Source organism: Mustela erminea, chromosome 16, assembly GCF_009829155.1.
Source record: "Mustela erminea isolate mMusErm1 chromosome 16, mMusErm1.Pri, whole genome shotgun sequence".
NCBI classification, from domain to species: domain Eukaryota; kingdom Metazoa; phylum Chordata; class Mammalia; order Carnivora; family Mustelidae; genus Mustela; species Mustela erminea.
The window spans coordinates 64,638,644-64,658,921 of NC_045629.1; the positions used below are offsets into that span (position 1 = coordinate 64,638,644).

General features: G+C 41.7%; 1 protein-coding gene and 1 long non-coding RNA gene across 9 annotated transcripts in view; one reads left to right on the forward strand and one right to left on the reverse strand.

Annotated features, from left to right (window-relative positions):
• SAMD12 (sterile alpha motif domain containing 12) overlaps positions 1-2,943 on the reverse strand; it is a 394,456-nt gene extending 391,513 nt beyond the window's left edge. For 4 of the 6 annotated variants that reach the window (XR_004279492.1, XM_032315619.1, XM_032315620.1 and 1 more), the window contains exon 1: positions 2,791-2,942. Coding sequence is in view for 5 of the 6 variants with exons in the window: in XM_032315619.1 (XP_032171510.1) it covers positions 2,791-2,803 (13 nt within the window). In the remaining variant the exon portion in view is untranslated. Of the gene's footprint in view, positions 1-2,790 lie in introns of all 6 variants that reach the window. The other 2 variants (XM_032315622.1, XM_032315618.1) reach the window with 2 other exon arrangements.
• A 236-nt stretch (positions 2,944-3,179) lies between these two features.
• Positions 3,180-20,278, forward strand: part of LOC116574922 — a 122,676-nt gene continuing 105,577 nt past the window's right edge. For all 3 annotated transcript variants that reach the window (XR_004279548.1, XR_004279547.1, XR_004279549.1), the window contains exons 1-2: positions 3,180-3,241; positions 5,828-5,882. This is a non-coding gene — a long non-coding RNA (uncharacterized LOC116574922). The remainder of the gene's footprint in view (positions 3,242-5,827; positions 5,883-20,278) is intronic.

The following is a 20,278-nucleotide window of genomic DNA, read 5'->3' on the forward strand; positions in this document are numbered from 1 at the left end:
ACTGAGGATCTATGTTCGGAGCATTCCCCCAGAAGCCCCCTCCTTCATTAAATCTTCCCAACATCCCTGGGAAGTTATCAGTAGTGCGTCCTTTTTCCCCAGATGCAGAAACTAAAGTTCAGATGTTAGTTTAACATGTACCCAATTTCCAATTCCAGTTCCTCCAGCCAAATTCCTTCTCTGAATCAGTGTTTCTTAACGAACTTAGGGACACTGCTGGTTAACTTGGTTTTGGGTTATGAACTTTGTATGGGATGGCCATGCATGGAGGGACATACAGCATCCCTGGCCCATGGACAAAAAAAAAAAATACCAACAGCAGCCCCAAAATATCCCAATCCCACACGTGGAGGACTGTTACTCTGCAGAGGAGAACTCCTGCTCTAAAAGATTCTTCGAGCATGAGGACAAAAAAACTGGAGGGGTGCTTCCTTTAAAAAACCTCCCCTACCTTCAAATCTCTCCGAAGTCCCTTATTTTACAGCACATGGGCTCCTAAGAAAGCCCCATGCACACCTACGGAGTCAGTTACAAAAGTGGCCTTGAAATATTTCCCATACATTCCGTAAGCATTTACTGAGAACATACTATGGGTCAGGTACTGTGCTAGGGCCTGGGAATATAAAGTCAAAAAGTATAAGGTCCCAATCCCAAAGGGCTTACACCTCTTATAGTCTAGTGAGAGATTAAGTATGGAAATGTTAAAATAGGTGTAAGAACCCGTTCTAAGGTCATTTAGTGCAGAAGGTACCTCCCACAGGCTAGGGCAGAGAGCTGGGAAGGCAGAGGGAACAAAGGGTTGAGACAGGGTTGGGAAGTTTTCCTGAGCCTTTTGAAAGACCAGGTGAGTAGCCAAGAAGTGCCCAATCTAGGCTAAGCAAACTGCCTTTGCAAAAACAGAGCTAGAGAATCCTCCCTGCAGCCGAAGTTTAAACAACTTCCTTCAGTCCTGCAGTTGAGACCTCATCGTGATCCAAACTCAGGTTCTCCTGTTTATCAGAGACAAGCACTTGAACCAAAAAGTCTCTAGGGGGGGAAAAAAAAAAAGCCTCTGCAGTCTACGTGTACTTCATTCCAAAGCTCTTGTTTTCTCACAAGGTCTGCCTTTGCTGGTATAATAACCCATCAGACAAGAAATATGACTAATTTTATACTTCTTACACTGAACAGGAAATGGTTTTCAAATACACCGCGGACTGGCAACCAGTGGGAGTGTCCCTCACTTGGGAACACAGAAAAGTGCAGAGAAGAGAGGATAATCAAGGTCATCTTAAGGGTGGGCAGAAGGGGTACCGCAGGTCAACCTAACTTTGGCCTGAAGCTCAGGATGAACTTTATCTTTTTTTATCTTTTTTCCACTCATCTGAAGTCTTGTTTCACTTACCATCAACTGTAACGATGCAGAAAGCCAGATTCTCACCTTAATATTACATTTTCACAGTAGCGAAAACTTAGAAACATCTTTGTCTATTTTTTTTTTCAAAGCCATGTCTGTTACACACACATTTTAAAAACCATAGACGTAAATATAACTAAAAGTAACCATCTAGGGCGCTCTGAACCTCAGCCCAAAGGCAACAGTTTGAGTTAAGGTACTGAACAGAAATACTGGGTTGTTACTACTTCAGATGGTTAAGTAATTATAATGAGAGCAGGAATCGGAGTAGTTCAGTTGCTCTCTCTTGGGGCAGGGAGGAGAGAGGAAAGCAAGCCTTGTGGTTCCCTCTTGCCTCTAGCCTACAAGGAACAGGCTCATTTCCCCTTGGCAAGGAGCCAGATGCGCTGGCAGGCATGCCCTCTTTTTCCTGCCCCAGTTCCCCTCTTACCTGAGCCACACTCAGGAGCCATAACTCTGGGGGGAACTGTAGGTTCTCCTACAGTCCCAGGATTATTGCATTTTATTATTCAGGCGCAGTTTGACCTCTAATTTGACACCGCAAACACATCTGGCCCGCATATTCCGCCCCCACCCCCATGAACTACCCTCCACAAAAAAAGTCTCTGTTACAAGGGAACAAGAATCTGAAAGGAAAACTTGGGATCCCTCACAAACCTCCTGCCCCTGCTTTCCCCCAGGAGGTTCAGAGGAGACAGTATTATAGAGCCAAAACTGCAAAGCCAGAGGCTAAAATTATATTAGAAGAGAAGAAGGTGGTCTTGGAAGAAAAGGATTCACCCACATGGAAGGGACTGGTTGTTCTTTTTAATTCCTGGCGGATTCCATTTCTTTTCTGTAAACTTTGCTAACCCTGGGATGGTCCTATAAACAGAGGCAGGTGTAGGGTCACCTCCACCCTCTGAGTACATCTGCTGCCTCCGCTGCCGGGCGCGCACGACAGGGGTCCTGGACCCAATCGAAGACCATGCTTCCCGATGACGCACCTGGCTGGGGTCCTCTACCACGTGTGGGGGGCAAAAGGAGTATCCCCAGCCCCGTGGCCACCCAGCCGCCTCCAGTGAACGGGGACAGCGAAAGGGGCACCTCGGGGCTGAGACCTCATGCCGGTCTCTTCGGCTTTCCCCCCATTTCCAGTACACCGTGTCGCATTAGGGGTGCTCTTCGCCTCCAAACCCAAAGTCCTGCGCACCTACATGTCTTTCCAAAGCAACTGAAGAAAGCGCCTACTGGCCTTCCGTGGCTCAGGTGAGTGCCAAGAGGTGTAGGAAGAAAGGGCCCGCTCGCCACCACCCTCTTTCCTCTCCTCCCCACGTTCCCCGGGATTCATCAGGGATGTGTGTATCGGGGTGCGCGGGTTAAGAGGGAGCTTAAAATGCCCAAGCGTCCCTTACCTTCCACAGCCATTCTCTCAGAGCTTCCCTAACGCATGCATAATTTTCTCGGCCGAGATACTCCTCCTGCCCCGCGCTCCCCCCTCCTCGCGCTCTCGCCTAAATATTCTGCGCTCATCTGCTCTAGGACCAACCTGCCGCGGTCACGCAAAGCGAGGCTGCCGGCTCCGGCTCCGCGCAGGGCGGACTGGGAAGTGTAGTTCCCCCCTCCCTCCGACCCGGGAGAGCACCCCGAATCCTCCTCGGGGGACGGCCCCTTCTCCACACTCGGACTGCACCTCTGGCTGCAGCCGGCTCAGGTAGAATAATCCCTCCTCGGGGGGCCGCGTGGGCGAAGCCGGCGACCCCGGGACGTGGCCGGGACTACATTTCCCAAGCTGCCCTGCGCTGGGCTCCGTTCGGCGCTGAATAGAGACCCGAGATTGAGCTCTTCGCTGGCAGTTGCAAGCGGGTAAGCACCAGGTAGGGCTTGTGCGGGGGGCTGGAGGCGGCGGCGTCTGTGGTGGGATCTTCTGGCCTTATTCGCCGGCTGTTTGGCTAACCATTTAGTGAGGAGAGCAGAGCCACCCGCTGGCTGTGGTTCCCTCCAGAGAGCCGCTGCACAAGGTGCGATAGAAAGTTGTTCCCTCGGCGCCTTGGGATTCTCGGAGTTCCAGAGAATGCCGCCAGGTGATAGAGCGGTCCTCTGACCCGCCAGGTGGTGCAGGTGGATAAACACCTAAAATGGGTGGGCGATGGCTTAAGAATCCCGAACGGGCATCATCCTCAAGGGGTTGTTAGGAACCAAACCTAGGAACCGGATCCCACCTGAGGATGTCTGTCTGATGATGGAAAGCTGTCTTGCTTCCCAACTAGGAGGCTTTCAGCTCCTTTGGCCTGGAAGCCCATTGGCGGTCTGTGATAGGGCCTAATCATTAACAGCGCCTAAGAAGGCGCGTGTTCTTTCAACTTCTGACCCTGTGTCCTAACTCCAGGCATTGGGGTTGCTGTAGGCAGACAGGGGAAAGAATCACGTGGAAGGCAATAGAATTCCAGAGCTGGTAAACACTGATAAAAATGGAAGTTCCCAAACTTTTTTTTCTTGCACGCGGAAATGCAATTGGCGTTATGGCTGATAGAGCTAAGGGGATGATCTTAGACGAAAAATCTGACTCAGGGCTGTAGTAAGTCTTTTAAAGGCCTCGAGCTTGGAAATTCGAATGGCGCCACTTCCAGTTTGCACCCAGTTCTTCTACCTCCTTGCATGTATGTGTGTGTGTATCTATATCAATATCTATATATATCCCCGACCCCAAAATGTATATATTTATAAGAACTACTCTGGAAAATAAGGAAGTACAAAGATTTGATTCTTCCCATAAAGACAACCACTTAGATTTTGTCCCGGTCATAAATTTTTTTAAAAAAATAATTTTGAGTGTGTGTGTGCACCACTGTTTTTCTGGTCACTAAGTATGTGCCTCATCCTACTATGATGGGGTAATATGGCTGTGTCTGGGTGCTTTTAAAAATACCTGTGTGTAACTACTAAATGCCATCGGTGATATTTTAACTGTGTGTCCATAGAGCTGTGTGCAAATCAAACCCAAACTTCCATCCTTGGCACAGTAGCCTGAGACCTGCTCAGTGAGACACAATGGGTATTTGCCATGGATAAAATAATTTTTCCAATCTAATTCATAACCATCTGGAAGGAACTGAAATCCAGGTGCTTTCTATCCCCTCTCATAGAAGTCTTTCCCTAGATAAAACATTTGTAAAAGAAAGCCAAGGGACCAGCAAAGGGATGATTCTTGACCTTCTCAGTCCACTAACTTTTTACAAACACATATTCTTATCCTCATCTTAATCTCACAGAATCTGGATTCTGAATGTTTGGCTAGGGACACTTAAATTTTAAAAACCCACAGGTGATTTTCATGTGCAATGAAAATGAAAAGCATTGGTCTGTCTTCAAGCTTTTAAGGATCTGGGTGATACTAAAATGGAAAAGACACTGAAATCCATTTTTAATTTAAAAACTTTATTTCAGTTCACATCTTTCAGATCCTTCCCAGTTGATGTGCATTCTAGTTTGAATTTCATTTTTAGTATAAATGTAAATGAGATGTGAAGGAAATATTAGTTTAGCCATAAGAAATAGCCAATATTGAATTTTTTTTTAAATGTGGAAATAGAGCAGTATCATATGGCTTAACCTAATAAAGGATAAGGAGAAGTTAAGTTGGGGGCTTTCAATTCTGGATGATCACCTGGGGATAGGATGAAACAGTTCTCATTAGAATCGCCAAAAGGAAAAGACAGAAAATACCAACTCTTGGCAAGACTGTGGAGCAGCAAGGACTTGTGAGTCCTGCTGGTGGTGGACAAATCGATACAACCACTTTGGAAAGCCATTTGGCATATTAAGCTAAATAATGCTTATTCCGTGACATAGCAGTTCCCTTGTGAGTGTAGGTAGCAGGCAGATGTATACACGTTTCCAAAAGACCTATACAGGAATGTTCGTGGCTACATTATTTGTCATGGCTACAAACTGGAAACAGCCCACATGTTCATCAACAATAGATTAATGAATTATGGTTTAAATAAACCACCCCATACTGGACGGGTTAACTATAGCCTATGGACCCAATATGGTATACTGCCTCTCTGTGTCTTGTTCATGAGCTAAGTATGGTTTTTACATGTTTGAATGGTTGGGAGGGAAAAGAACACCTTGTGACATGTGAAAATTATATAGAAGCAGCTACACGATAACTTCAGTTTTGCTTTTTGGCCAGAAACACCTAAAATATCTCTTGTCTGACCATTACAGAAAAAAGTTTTACCAAATCCTACTATAAAGGAGTGAGAATGAATGAATTACAACTATATACAACAACACAAATAAACCAGATCCATTAGGTATCTGTTGATGGTAACACATCACCTCAAAATTGAGGCAAAAATTAACACCCATTTCTGATCTCTACTTCTGTGGGACAGAGATTTGGGCACAGCTGAGCTGGGCTTTCTGCTTCATGGTCTTTTACAGGCTTCAGTGAAGGTGTTGGTGGGCCAACATCATATGAAGGTTCAACTTGGGAAAGGTAAGCTTTCAAGTTCATGTGCTAGTTGGCAGAATTCACTTCCTCTCAGGCTGTTGGACGGAGGGCCTCAGTTTTTTGCTGGCTGTTGGCCAGAGACCAGCCTCACTACTTTTCCACAAGAGCTTCTCCAGTAGGGCAGCCTGCTTCATCAAAGCACACAAGCTATGAAGGCTGAATAGAGTTTGCTACAAGACGGAAGTCACAACCGCTTGTTACCTAATCTTAGAAGCACCATCCCCTCGATGTTTTCATGTTCTATTAGTTAGTGGCAAGCTACTCAAAGGGAGGCCATGAGTGTTACGAGGTGAGATCATGGGGGGTTATCTTAGAGCCTGCCTACCACAACACACAGGCAGAATGTTGAACAAAAAAAGCCAGGCAAAAATATATATTGCGTGACTCTATCTACCTATTGTTCATTTATTTATTTATTTATTCATATTTCAGAAACCAGGACAGATAACTCTATGCCATTAGAAGTCAAGATAGGGGTTCCCCTAAGTGTATGAAAGAGGAATATAAGCACAGGGAATGGTTAGTAGCTGGAAAGAAACCCCATGAGGGCATCTGGGATGTTGTGATTCTTGAGCTGCATGGTGTTTTCACAGATGTATACTGTTTGTGAAAAGGTATTGGGCCATCTATATCTGATTTGTGGAAGAGAGAGAGAGAGAGTGTGTGTGTGTGTGTGTGTAAGAAATACTTCCATAAAAATTTTTAAAAAGTAATGTATGCTTAGATTCAATTAAGTATGATAAATGACCCATTTATCAGCTACTCTTTGATCATCTATACTTTCTCTTTCTTTGCCACAGTAAAGTGACAGTTGACTCCATTCCTCCTTAGGAGGACCTCCTAAGTGCCTGGCACTTACCTCGATCACATATGGTAGACCAAATTTCTAAAAATCACCCTCAGGATTCCATACCCAAATCCCCTGAACCAGGGAATGTAATGAGTCTTTCTTCCTGTGATTGTATTATATTAAAATCTTAAAAATGGAAGATTATCCGGGTGAACCCAATGTAATCAATCAAGAAAGAATTTTCTACTGGGAGCAAAAGGGGAGGGCAAAAGAGGAATTCAAAGAGATTCTAGGCACGAGGAAGACTCAACACACAGGTTACTCCTTTAAAGAGAGAGGCATGTGCTCTCCGACTACTTGTGATTTCTCTCTGTCAAATAAATAAATAAAAAATCTTTAAAAAAAAAAAAAAGAGAGAGAGGCATGTGAGTAGGGATACAGGTGGCTCCTGGCAGTCAGCCAGCAAAGGAAAGGGGGCCTCAGTCCTGTAGTTATAAGGAACTGGATTCTGCTAACAACTTGAACGAGGCTGGAAATGGGTTCTTCCCCAGAGGCTTCAGATAAGCATTCAACCCCCCTGACACCTTGATTTTGTTCTTGTAAAACCTGAACGGAGAACACAGGTGAGCCCACACATTCAGCTGAGCTACAGAACTGTGAGCTAGTAAATCAATATTTCTTTAAGCTGCTAAATTTGCTTATTTTCTGTTTGTTAATTTGTTTAATTTGTTATGCAACAATAGAAACTAATACAGGATGTATCCTATTCACAGCAGACCTATTTTGGGGGGTAGGGACGCTTAAAAGATAATGATTTTAAAGATTTTTTTTTCAATTTATTTGACAGAGAGATCACAAGTAGGTAGAGAGGCAGGCAGAGAGAAAGAGGGGGGAAGCAGGCTCCCTGCTGAGCAGAGAGCCCGATGCAGGACTCGATCCCAGGACCCTGAGATCATGACCCGAGCCGAAGGCAGAGGTTTTAACCCACTGAGCGACCCAGGTGCCCAAGATAATGACTTTAATGCTCATAAAGTAAATCAGAATCCCAGGAGGTAGGACTCCCACCCCTAGCACTTTTTTCCTTTTTTCAAGTTTTTCAAGTACTTCAAGAGATTCTAATCTGAAGCTTCTATTGAGCAATCTCATTAAGGGGATAGAGATCAAAATGCCTGGGTGAGAAGAGATATTTGGCATTCTCCTCTATTACATGTTCCCTTAACCTGTCACTGAGGCTCATCATGGCTTCTTGCAACAAACCCCTTAAATGTGGGTGTCCTCTCCACTCCCTCTGCTCCCTTGCTGGGAGACTCAGACCGGGTTTCATGGAAATAATGTGAGTGCTTCCACTGGCTCCATGAGGGCAGGGGTGGACTCTGGTTTTGCTCACCTTTGAGGTCCGGGCCATGAGTACTGCTTGCCAGGTAATAATTACATAATACGTGTATCATGTGGTTTACAAATGATGACTGATTGAAAGAGCACATGAATATACCACCCAGTCATGATTAGGTCTACATTCTCCCCAATGAAACTTCAAGTTTATATTTTGTTTTTATTGTAATGTTTCACGCTGTAAGAAGTTGATATTTCTACATCTGGAGTCAACCCAAAAAAATGACTTACAGACACATTCATCCAAGCCTTCTCATTTCACAGCTGGGGCAGAGAAATAGCATGCTCCGGTCACACCATGGCAGAACAATGTCTAGAACCCGGGTCCATGACAAGGCATTTTTTTAGGCGGGCGTGGGTGGTGGGATAGGAAGGTTTCTGTTGCTTCAGGCTTAGCTTGGGTTGGTGGATCCGCCTTAAGGGGAAGAGGCTGGGGCAGCTGTACTTCATGCTTTGGATTCGTGGATAGGTTGGGGTAGCTCTACCGTAGAGTGTGGGGGCAGTGGCTCCATGAGGGACAGCTATTTTTGTAGTGACAGCAGAGGAATAGAGGGCAAAAGGAAGCATGTGAGACTTTATTCTTGACTTATTTTTATTTTAGACAGAAAACATGCTTGGACAGGAGGGTTGGTGGGGAGAAGCAGAGAGAGAAGGAGAGAGAGAATAGGAAACAGATTGCCTGCTGAGCAGGGAACCCGATGAGGGTCTCCGTCTCATCACCCTGAAATCACGACCTGAGTCAAGGTCAAGAATCAGCTGCTTAAGCCACTGAGCCACCCAGGCACCCCAGTCTGCAAGACTCTTAAGGCTTGGCTCAGAGCTGGGGCGTGTTTCCTTCTTCCCTTTTGTCATTTGTCACGGTAAGTCACGTGGCCAATCAAATAGTCAAGGCATGAGGAAATACACTATGGCCATGGAGAAGCCAGGGCAAGGATGTGTGCAGGGAAGGATGAAAAATTGGGTTAATTACTCATCTCCACAATGGCTAGGTGGTAGTCTCCTATGGTTGCCATAGCAAGGTCCAACCAGCTGGGTGGCTTAAAACAACAAATTTATCCTTCACTTCCTGGAGGCTGGAAGTCTGATAGTGTTGGCAAGGCCATATTTCCCCTGAAGTCCCTAGGGAAGAATCCTCTCTTACTTCTTTCTGGTTTCTAGTGGTTGCTGGCAGCCTTCAGGGATCCTTGGTGTGTGGCTACATCACCCCGATCTTGGCCTTCGTCATCACATGGTCTTGTTCCTCATGAGATGTCTCTAATTTTAAATCTCTCTTTTCTCTAAGGGTACCAGTCATTAGATTTAGGGCTCCCCCAACCCAGTATTACTTCACTTTAGTTTGAAATTTCCAGATAACATCACATTCATCAATATCTAAGGTTAGGAATTCTACACATTTATTTTGGAGACACAACTCAACCCACAAAAGACCAGAATCCTGTAACGTCTTTTGTAAACTAGAGCAGGTGTTCCTAGAGTCTGAGTCCTGAACCCATAGCATGAACTTCACCTGGGAGCTGGTTAAAAGTTGAAATTCATGGGTCCCAACCAGACTTACTGACTCAGAAGCCAGAGGGGTAAGGCCCAACAATCTATGGTGTAACAGGTTCTCCAGGTGACTTTAATTCATGCTAGACTAGAAAACAGTAGAAGCTAGGCTTTGCATGAAAGTAAATTTGGCCATTGTTGTTAAGAAGAAGTAAGAGGTAGGAATCAATCCCATCTGAGTGTCTGTGTGTGTCATAAAAAGGCAGGTGTTAGAAGTAGAGTTGGTATAACTAATCAATTGAGTAATCAGCATATAATTCTAAGGAATTCAGGTGCCACTGGCCTCATGGATCAGTGGACTTGACAAAGCACTGTTCTCATACTAGAAAGTCCTCACTGAATTTTCAATTTTTTGTGGGTGTGAAAAAAATGGGCAGAGTCAGCAGAGCTGGTTCCTGAGTCTACAGGATGAGCTACACTGGGTAGAATCAATGAAAAAAAGTAGCCAAGGTCTGAGGCACCTGGATGACTCAGTTGGGTATGCACTGGACTCTTGATTTTGGCTCAGGTCATGATCTCAGGGCCCTGGGGTTGGACTCTATGCTTGGCGGGGAGTCTGGTGGGGATTCTCTCTCTCCCTCTCCTCTCTCTCCCTCTCTAAAATAAATAAACCTTTAAAAAAAAATGTAGCCAAGGCATTTTGCACAGTGTTCAGTACATTTGTGGAAATGATTATTACCAAAGACCTATTGCTGACTCCACACTTTCCTTCTTCAACCAGTTCTGGAAAAGAGTGACCCTTGCAACCACCCCCCGACCACCGGCTGTGTAGGCAGAGCTAAGAAAGGAAACGTGTCACAATTTGTTACAATCCTCCAGGCATGAGATGTAGGAACTTAGTTTACTAGGGAAGTCACATCTTATGCACAGCTGAATTTAACAAAGGGACTCAGCACTTCGATAGGGTTAGATTCTCAAGTAAAAATAGAGACTAAAAATCAGGGATGGGCAGCTTTGTGCTTGAAAATACTTTACATTGTCCCTTGACATCAGGGCATATAATTATATGTCTACAGTCCTGTCAAAGTAATCCCTTGCAGGTCAAACTTCAAGAACATTAAGGAAAGAGTTTATGCCGATATCTGCATATCAAAACATTCTGTCTTTAAAATAAATTTCTGGTTCTGAATACGGGAGATGGGGAGACTATTCCAAAGTTTTCTTTTGGACTCTTATACCTTAATATGGTGTTTGGGTTTTTTGTTTTGTTTTGTTTTTGAGAATTAAATAAGGAAATGAAAACCCCCATCTGAGCGGAGAGGTAGATCTCAAAAGAAATGGAAGTGTTCAAAAGATGTAACCTATCTATATGAATCTAACATTACGGAGTGGTTACGACTTGCCAGAAATTCTTCTGAGTACTTTAAAAATGTGCATGCTCGTTCTGGAGGCTGTGTGTTTCACTACTGTATCATGCCACTGTTCTAATTTTGCACAATTGTGTTTCTGCTATATGCAGTTTTGGAGGGTGGCAGACATGGACCTAAAGAAGCACCCCCTTCCCCATCCTACCTGCTCCCTGTGCCTTTCTCCTTGAAAGGGAGAGAGGCAAGTATTATGATAAAACTTCTACAGCCTTTTCTTTTTAGGAAGCAAGCTCTATGCTTTCTTCTTTTCCCAGGGGCAGAAAAAAAATAGCATATTGTGTTGTCGCAAAAGAAAAGAATGGAGTTGAGTCCTCGTGGTTAGAGATGAGAAAAGTCCTCCAGTTGTCAAAAAGTAAAAGTCCGGGGAATTTGTGCAACTGGAGCCCGATAAAAGGCACAGCAGGGGCTGATGACAGATTACTGTCCTCATAAACCTGAAGGCATGATCTAGGGCTCAATCCTCATATCTGCCAAACTCAAAGAAGTTAAAGAAAAATGGGACAGAGGTGATGATTTAGATTGCACCTGGGAGAGAAGGAATGTAGCACACCCAATATGCGCCTTGGGAGATCAGGCAAGCATCCGCAGAGCACAGCCCCAGATTTGCCTGCTTCTTGCTTTCTCCAGCCTGTGGGAAGTGTTAGAAATGTGGCATTTAAAAGTTAGTTCTGGGAGGTCTGATTTTGTTCAGGAATCCTAAAAGCTGCAAATGTGGATCTTATGAGAGCAAGGGATAGTCTCAGCTCATTTTTTCTCCATGGTTTTAAATCCTCATGCCGTAGCATCTGTTTGGTGTCTTAAGTGATGCAGTGTGTGTGTGTGTGTGTGTGTGTGTGTGCGCGCGCGCGCTTATTTGTGGTCACTGCCTTCCTCATACAAGCCTTTCTTAGGTTATAGGGACCCTTGGGTTGGCATGTGTGTGTGTCTGTGTGTGTGTTAGAGTGATTGCTGCCTTCCTCATATAACCCTTCTTGGGTTATAGGGACTCTTGGATTGACATGTGTGTAAGGGGGAGGGGGGGGTCCTTCTTTCTTATTCCCTTTTCTGGTTTCAGAAAGCAGGCAGACCCAACCACAAAGCCTCCCAGAGGCTCTGGGTCCTTATGGTGTTGCCTTCCAAGTGCTGTCTGTATTGTTGACTTGGCCGTTGGAGGCACAGTGTTGGGAGCGGGAATACCCTGGAGCCTGGAAACTACAGATCTGAGTTTGAAGTGCACCTCTCACCACATACCAACTGGGTGAATTGAAACGAAGTGACCTCTCTGCCCTCGATTTGCTCTTTTACAAAATGGGTAACAATATATCTGTCTCAGGGGCTTTTTGAGGACCAGTTGCCTAACAAATTAAACCCCCCAATATAGTGGTTTAAAAGAATTGATCATCTCACAGAATTTCTGTGGCTCAGGGAATTGGAGAACAGCTTAATCTGGGTGGTTCCAGCTCACTCTCTCTCATGAAGTTGCCATCAAGTGTCGGCCAAGGCTGCCATCATCCGAAGGCTTGACTGGGGATGGAGGAATTGCTTCTGTGGTGGGTCCCTCACACAACTGGCAAGTTAGAGCTGGCTATGAGGGGAGAGGCTTTGGTGCCTGGCAACATGGATGTCTTCATGAGACTGCTAGGTTGTTCCTAACAACCCAAGGGAGTGAGTGATCCAGGAAAGCCAGGAGAGGCTACATGCCTTTTGTGTCCTGGTCTCAATAATCACAGATCATCGCTCTTGCCTCTTCTTCTTGTTGGACGTGAACTACTTGGTCCAGCCTTTACTCAAGAGGAGGAGAATCAGGCTCTATTTTTTGAAGGGAATGTCTAAGAATTTCTGAACATACTTTATTTTTTTAACCATGATTTATTTTTATTTGATTTAAATTTAATTAAATAACATATGTTTTATTGGTTTCAGAGCGAGAGGTCAGTGATTTATCAATCTTATATAATACCCACTGCTCTTTCTATCAAGTGCCCTCCTTAATGTCCATCATCCTGTGACCCTACCCCTTATTCCTCTCCTCCAGCAACCCTCAGTTTGTTTCCTATGCTTAAGAGTCTTTTATGGTTTGTCTCCCTCTTTGAATTTATCTTGTTTTATTTTTTCCTTTCTTCCCCTATGATCCTGTTTTGTTTCTTAAATTCTATATATGAGTGAGATCATATGATAATTATCTTTCTCTGACTGACTTATTTTGCTTAACATAATACCCTTTAGTTCCATCCACATCATTGAAAATGGCAAGATTTCTTTCTTTCTTTCTTTCTTTCTTTCTTTCTTTCTTTTTTTTATGGCTGAGTAGTACACCCTTGTATACATATGGCACATTTTCTTTATCCATTTACCTGTCAGTGGACATCTGGACTCTTTCCATAGTTTGGATATTGTGAACATTGCTGCTATAAACATTGGGGTGCATGTACCCCTTAGGATCACTTCATTTGTATCTTAGGGGTAAATATCCAGTAGCACAATTTCTGGGTCATAGGGTAGCTCTATTTTCAACTTTTCGAGGAACCTTTATATTGTTTTCCAGAGTGGCTGCACCAGTTTGCTTTCCTACCAACAGTGTTCTAGGGTTCCCCTTTCTCCTCATCCTTGCCAATACCTGTCATTTCCTGACTTGTTAATGTTAGCCACTTTGACTGATGTGAAGTGGTATCTCACTGTGGTTTTTGATTTGTATTTCCCTGATGCGGAATGATGTTGAGCACTTTTTCATGTATCTGATGGCCATTTGTATGTCTTCTTTGGAGAAATGTCTGTTCTTGTCTTCTGCCCATTTCTTGATTGGATTATTTGTTCTTTGGGTGTTGAGTTTGAATAAGTTCTTTATAGATTTTGGATACTAGCCTTTTATTTGTTATGTCATTTGCAAATATCTTCTCCCATTCTATCTGTGGTCTTGTGGTTTTGTTGACTGTTTTATTTGATCTGCAAAACCTTTTTATCTAGATGAGGTTCCAATAGTTCATTTTTTCCTTTGTTTCCCTTGCCTTTGGAGATGTGTCTAGCAAGAAGTTGCTGTGGCCAGGTTCACAAAGGATACTGCCTGTGTTCTCCTCAAGGGTTTTAATGGATTCCTGCCTCACACTAGGTCTTTTATCCACTTTGAGTCAATTTTGGTGTATAGTATAAGGAAATGGTCCAGTTTTATTCTTCCATATGTGGCTGTCCAATTTTCCTGATATAATTTGTTGAAGAGACTGTCTTTTTTCCATTGGATACTCTTCCCTGCTTTGTCAAAGATTAGTTGACCATAGAGTTGAGGGTCCATTTTTGGGCTCTTTATTCTGTTCCATTGATCTATGCATCTCTTTTTGTGCTAGTACCATACTCTCTTGATGCTTACAGCTTTGTAACAGAGCTTGAAGTCAGATTTGTGATGCCACCAGCTTTGGTATTCTTTTTCAACATTCTTCTGGCTATTTGGGGTCTTTTCTGGTTCCATATATATTTTAGGATTATTTTTTCCATTTCTTTGAAAAAAAAAGTTGATGGTATTTGGATAGGGATTGCATTGAATGTGTAGATTGCTCTTGGTAGCGTAGACGTTTTCACAATATTTGTTCTTCCAATCCATGAGCATGGAATGTTTTTCCATTTCTTTGTGTCTTCCTCGCTCGATTTCTTTCATGAGTGTTCTATAGTTTTCTGAGATTCTTTGTCCCTTTGGTTAGATTTACTCCTAAGTATCTTACAGTTTTGGGTGCAATTGTAAATGGGAATAGTTCCTTAATTTCTCTTCTGTCTTGTTGTTGGTGTATAGAAATGCAACTGATTTCTGTGCATTGACTTTATATCCTGCCACTTTACTGAATTCCTGTATGAGTTCTAGCAGTTTGGGGGTGGAGCCTTTTGGGTTTTCTACAAAAAGTATTATATCGTCTGCAAAGAGTAAGAGTTTGACTTCTTCATCGATTGGATGCCTTTTATTTCTTCTCATTGTCTGATTTCTGAGGCCAGGACATCTAGTACTATGTTGACTAGCAGTGGTGATAGTGAATATCCCTGACATGTTCCTGACCTTAGAGGACTAGCTCTCAGTTTTCCCCCATTGAAAATATTTGCTGTGGGCTTTTTATGACTTTTATGATTTTGAAGTATGTTCCCTCTATCCCTACACTGTGAAGAATTTTAATCAAGAAAGGATGCTGTACTTTGTCACATGCTTCCTCTGCATCTATTGAGAGGATCATATGGTTCTCGTCCCTTCTTTTATTTATGTAGTGTAACACATTGATTGATTTGTGGATGTTGAATCATCCTAGCAGCCTAGGAATAGATCCCACTTGGTTGAGGTGAATAATCCTTTCAGTGGACTGTTGGATCCTATTGTCTGGTATTTTGGTGAGAATTTTTGCATTCATGTTCATTAGGGATATTGGTCTGTAATTTTCCTTTTTGGTGGAGTCTTTGTCTGGTTATTGGGATCAAGTTAATGTTGGCTTCATAGAAAGAGTTTGGAAGTTTCCCTTCCATTTCTGTTTTTTGGAAGAGTTTCAGGAGAATAGGTATTATTTCTTCTTTGAATGTTTGGTAGAATTCCCCAGAGAATTTGTCAGGTTCTGGACTCTTGTTTTTGGGGGGATTTTTGATTACTACTTTAATTTCCTTGATGGTTATGAGTCTGTTCAGGTTTTCTATTTCTTCTGTTTAAGTTTTGGTAGTTATATGTCTCTAGGAATGAATCCATTACTTCCATATTGCCTAATTTGTTGGCATATAGTTTCTCATAATATGTTCTTAAAATTGTTTGTATTATTTGTGATCTCTCCTCTTTGATTCGTAATTTTATTTGGGTCCTTTCTCTTTTCTTTTTGATTAGTCTGGCCAGGTGTTTATCAATCTTATTAATTCTTTCAGATAACCAGATACTAGTTTCATTTATCTGTTCTACTCTTCTTTTCGTTTCTATTTCATTGATTTCTGCACTAATCTTTATTATTTTTCTTTCCCTGCTGGGTTTAGGCTTTATTTGCTGTTCTTTCTTTAGTTCCTTTCAATGAAGATTAGATTGTGTATTTGAGACCTTTCTTGTTTCCTGATAAAAGCTTTATTGCTATGTATTTCCCTCTTAGGACCATCTTTGTTGCATGGTTTTGAACAGTTGTGTTTTCATTTTTATTCTTTTCCATGAACTTTTTACTTTCTTCTTTAATTTCTTGGTTGACCCAATCATTCTTTAACAGGATACTTTTTAGCCTCCATGTATGTGAGTTCTTTCTAAACTTCCTGTTGTGATTGACTTCTGGTTCCAAAGCATTATGGTCTGTAAATATGCAGGGGATGATCCCAGTCTTTTGGTACCAGTTGAGACCTGATTTGTGACCAGTATGTGATCTATTCTAGAGAGTGGTCCATCTGCACTCGAGAAGAATGTGTGTTCTGTTGTTTTAGGATGGAATGTTCTGAATATATCTGTGAAGTCCATCTAGTCCAGTGTATCTTTCAAAGCCCTATTTCCTTGTTGAACTTCTGTTTAGACAATCTGTCCATTGAAGTGAGGCTGATGTTAAAGTTCCCTACTATTTTTGTATAATTATCAGGGAGGTTCTTTGATTTTGTAGTTAGTTGGGTTTTATAATTGGCTGGTCCCATGTTAGGGGCATAAATATTTACAGTTGTTAGATCTTCTTGTTGGATAGACCCCTTATTATGATATAACATCCTTCCTCATCTCTTATTACAGTCTTTGGTTTAAAATTGAATTTGTCTGACATAATGATTGCCACCCCAGCTTTCTTTTGATGTCCATTAGCATGGTAAATGGCTTTCCATCCCCTTGCTTTCAATCTAGAGGTATGTTTGGGTCTAAAATGAGTCTCTTACAGACAGCGTATTGATGGGTCTCGCTTTTTTATCCAATTTGATACCTTGTTCTTTTGATTGTGGCTTTTAGCCCATTTATATTCAGAGTAACTATTGGAAGATGTGAATTTAGTGCCATTTTATTATCTGTAAAGTCACTCTTTCTGTATATTGTCTTTGTTCCTGTCTGGTCTATGTTATTTTGGGGCTCTCTCTTAGCTTAAAGGAACACTTTTAATATTTCTTGTAAGGTTGGTTTGGTGATCACAAGTTCTTTTAGTTTCTGTTTGTCCTGGAGGTTTTCTTTCTTTCTTTTTTTTAAGATTTTATTTATTTATTTGACAGAGAGAGAGATCATAAGTAGACAGAGAGGCAGGCAGAGAGAGAGAGGGGGAAGCAGGCTCCCCGCTGAGCAGAGAGCACAATGCATGTCTTGATCCCAGGATCCTGAGATCATGACCTGAGCCAAGGTGGAGGCTTAACTCACTGAACCACCCATGTGCTTCACCTTGTCCTGGAAGCTTTCTCTCTCTCCTATTTTCAATTACATCCTAGGTGGATAAAGTATTCTTGGCTGCATATTTTTCTCATTTAACACCCTGAATTTTTCTCATTTAACACCTGGACTACCAGGTCTCTGTGGATATGTCTCTTACCAGTCTAATGTTTCTACTGTTGCAGGTTATGGACCTCTGATCCCCAGCTACTTTCAGGATTTTCTCTTTGTCTCTGAGATTTGCAAGTTTCACTATTATATGTCGGGATGTTGACCTATTTTTATTGATTTTGAGGGGTGTTCTCTTTGCCTCCTGGACTTGGATGCTTGTTTCCTTACCCAGATTAAGGAAGTTCTCCAGTATAATTTGCTCTAGTATACCTTCTGCCCCCACCCCCCCGCCACTGACCCTGACCCTTTCCTCTTCTTCTGGGATCCCAGTTATAGTAATATTGTTTTTCTTTATGGTATCATGTATCTCAAATTCTCCCCTCATGATCCAATAGTTATTTATCCTTTTTTTCTCAGCTTTTTATTCTCCATCATTTTGTCTTCCATATCACTAATTCTGTCCTCTGACTCATTTATCCTAGCAGTTAGAGCTTCCATTTTTTATTGTATCTCATTAATAGCCTTTTTTATTTTGATTTGATTTTAGTTTTTATTTCTCCAGGAAGGGATTCTCTAGTGCCTTCTATGCTTCTTTTTTTCAAGCCCAGCTAGTATCTTTATAATTGTTATTCTGAACTCTAGTTCCACTATCTTACTTATGTCCATACTGATTAGGTCTCTGACAGTCAGTACTACTTCTTTTTATCTTTTTTTAGGAGAGTTTTTCCATCTTACTCTGTCCAGAGATGAAAAGATAAGAGAACAAAGTACTAAAATGGAACAACGATCCCAGAGAAATATTTACTACACAAAAGAGAAGAGACCCAAAACCAAAAAAAAATTTTTTTTAATTAAAAAATACAAACAAACAAGAATATAATCAGATAGGTGAGCAAAATAGAGCAGTACATTGAATCCTGTGTGTATTTTGGTCTATTTGTTAAAACACTAGATCCCAAAATTGTAAGTAAGGAAAAACTTATATATGTACAAAAATAAAAGTAAATATAATGAAAGGATAGAATAAAACTGTAAAATTAAAGACAAAAAAAAAAAAAAAAGAAGACGGAAAAAGAAGGAATATAAACAGGTGAACAGAGCAGAGCGATACACTATATCCTGAGTGTATTTTGGTCAGTTTGTTAGAAGGAGCTATATCTCAAAATTATAAAGAAAGAAAAACTTATACACACACACACACACACACACATATTTAAAAACATATTTTTAAATACATTGAATTAAATACATTGGAAGGATAAACTATAACTGTAAAGGTGAAAATTTATGAGACTGACGCACTACCTATTGCGCTAACAAGGCACCTGTAAAGGTCAGAAAATTTAAAATAGACTTTACAAAACAAAACCAAACCAAACCATGAACAAGAAGGAAGAGGAAAAGGAAGAGTGTGGAGGAAGAGAAAAGAGAATATGCAGACAGGTGAAGGGAACAGAGCCCTACATTTGCTCTGTTAGAAGAACCTGCATCCCAAAATTGTAAAGAAAGAAAACTTATATATATATACAAAAATAAAATTAAATACAAGGAAATGATGGTATAACTGTAAAAATGAAAATGGAAAAATATTTTTAAAAAGTTGATAAAATAAGAAATTGGTTGAAAAAGGAAAGAGAAAAAAATAAAATTGAAAGACTAAAGAATCTTGGGGAAAAAACCATGAATTCTGTATGCTATATTCCCCTAGCACTAGAGTTTTGCAATTCTGTGCCATTGGCAAACTTGGTCTTGGCTGGATATTCTTGCTGATCTTCTGGGGGAGAGCCCATTGCATTGATTCTCAAGTGTCTTTTCCCTGAGTAGAATTGCACCACTGTTGGCAGGGGCCCAGACTATGTAATCTGCTCGGGATTGGTCCATGTGGCTTTTGTTCCTTTGTGGTCATACTTTAAATCACTGCGAGAGATAATGTGAGTAAAATTCTTAGAAAAAAATAAGTATTGAATAAATGAATGCAGTTAGTATTTGAAGACTTTAAAAGAAACCTTGTCCTACTCCATCTCTCTAACACCTAGCATGGTGCTTCGTGTGCAGCTACCATCTTAAATAATAAGCTAATTTTAATTAAAAATGAGCTAAATGTGTTTTTGCTTTGTGTGGTGTTGTGCTAAGCATTTTTGATGGAAAAGCTCATTCCATCTTCACAATATCCCTGAAATGGATGGTATTCTATTATTAACCCAATTTATAGATGGAAAAACTGAAGTATGCACAGAGAAGTAGTTTGTTGGATGTTAACATGTGGAGGAGGGTGATAGAGCCTGGAACTGGTCTCAGTCAACTCCAAGGTATTGCTTCTAACCATCAAAGTGTGGGTCTTATCATAAATCAAGGCCTCTAAAATTATTTACATCAAATAGACTTTGATATTCCTGCCTCTGAGGGGTGCTTGGGTGGCTCAGTTGCTTAAGCAACTGCCTTCAGATCAGGTCATGTTACGGGAGTTCCAGGATTGAGTCCCGCATCAGGCTCCCTGGTCAGCAGGGAGTCTGCTTTTCCCTCCAACCTTCCCCCTCTCATGCTATCTCTCTCACTCTCTCATTCTCTTGCTCTCTCAAATAACTAAATAAAATCTTAATAAATGAATGAATAAATAAATAAATAAATATTCCAGCCTCTGGAACTTGTTATCCTGAAATATTTCAGAGTGGGAGAAAAATAATACTTGAGTTATGAGATCTGTATCTTGAGGCACTTCTCTCAGATCTAGGAGGTTCTAAAAATTCCCAGCCAAACTTTCACAACAGGAAGCATGGGAATTTCTCTCCCACACTCTTCCTTCCTCCACTATTTGATAAAACACACCCACAGCCTCTACTTTCTCCTGTTCTGCACTTTAGATTTCTCCTTGAAACTTGGA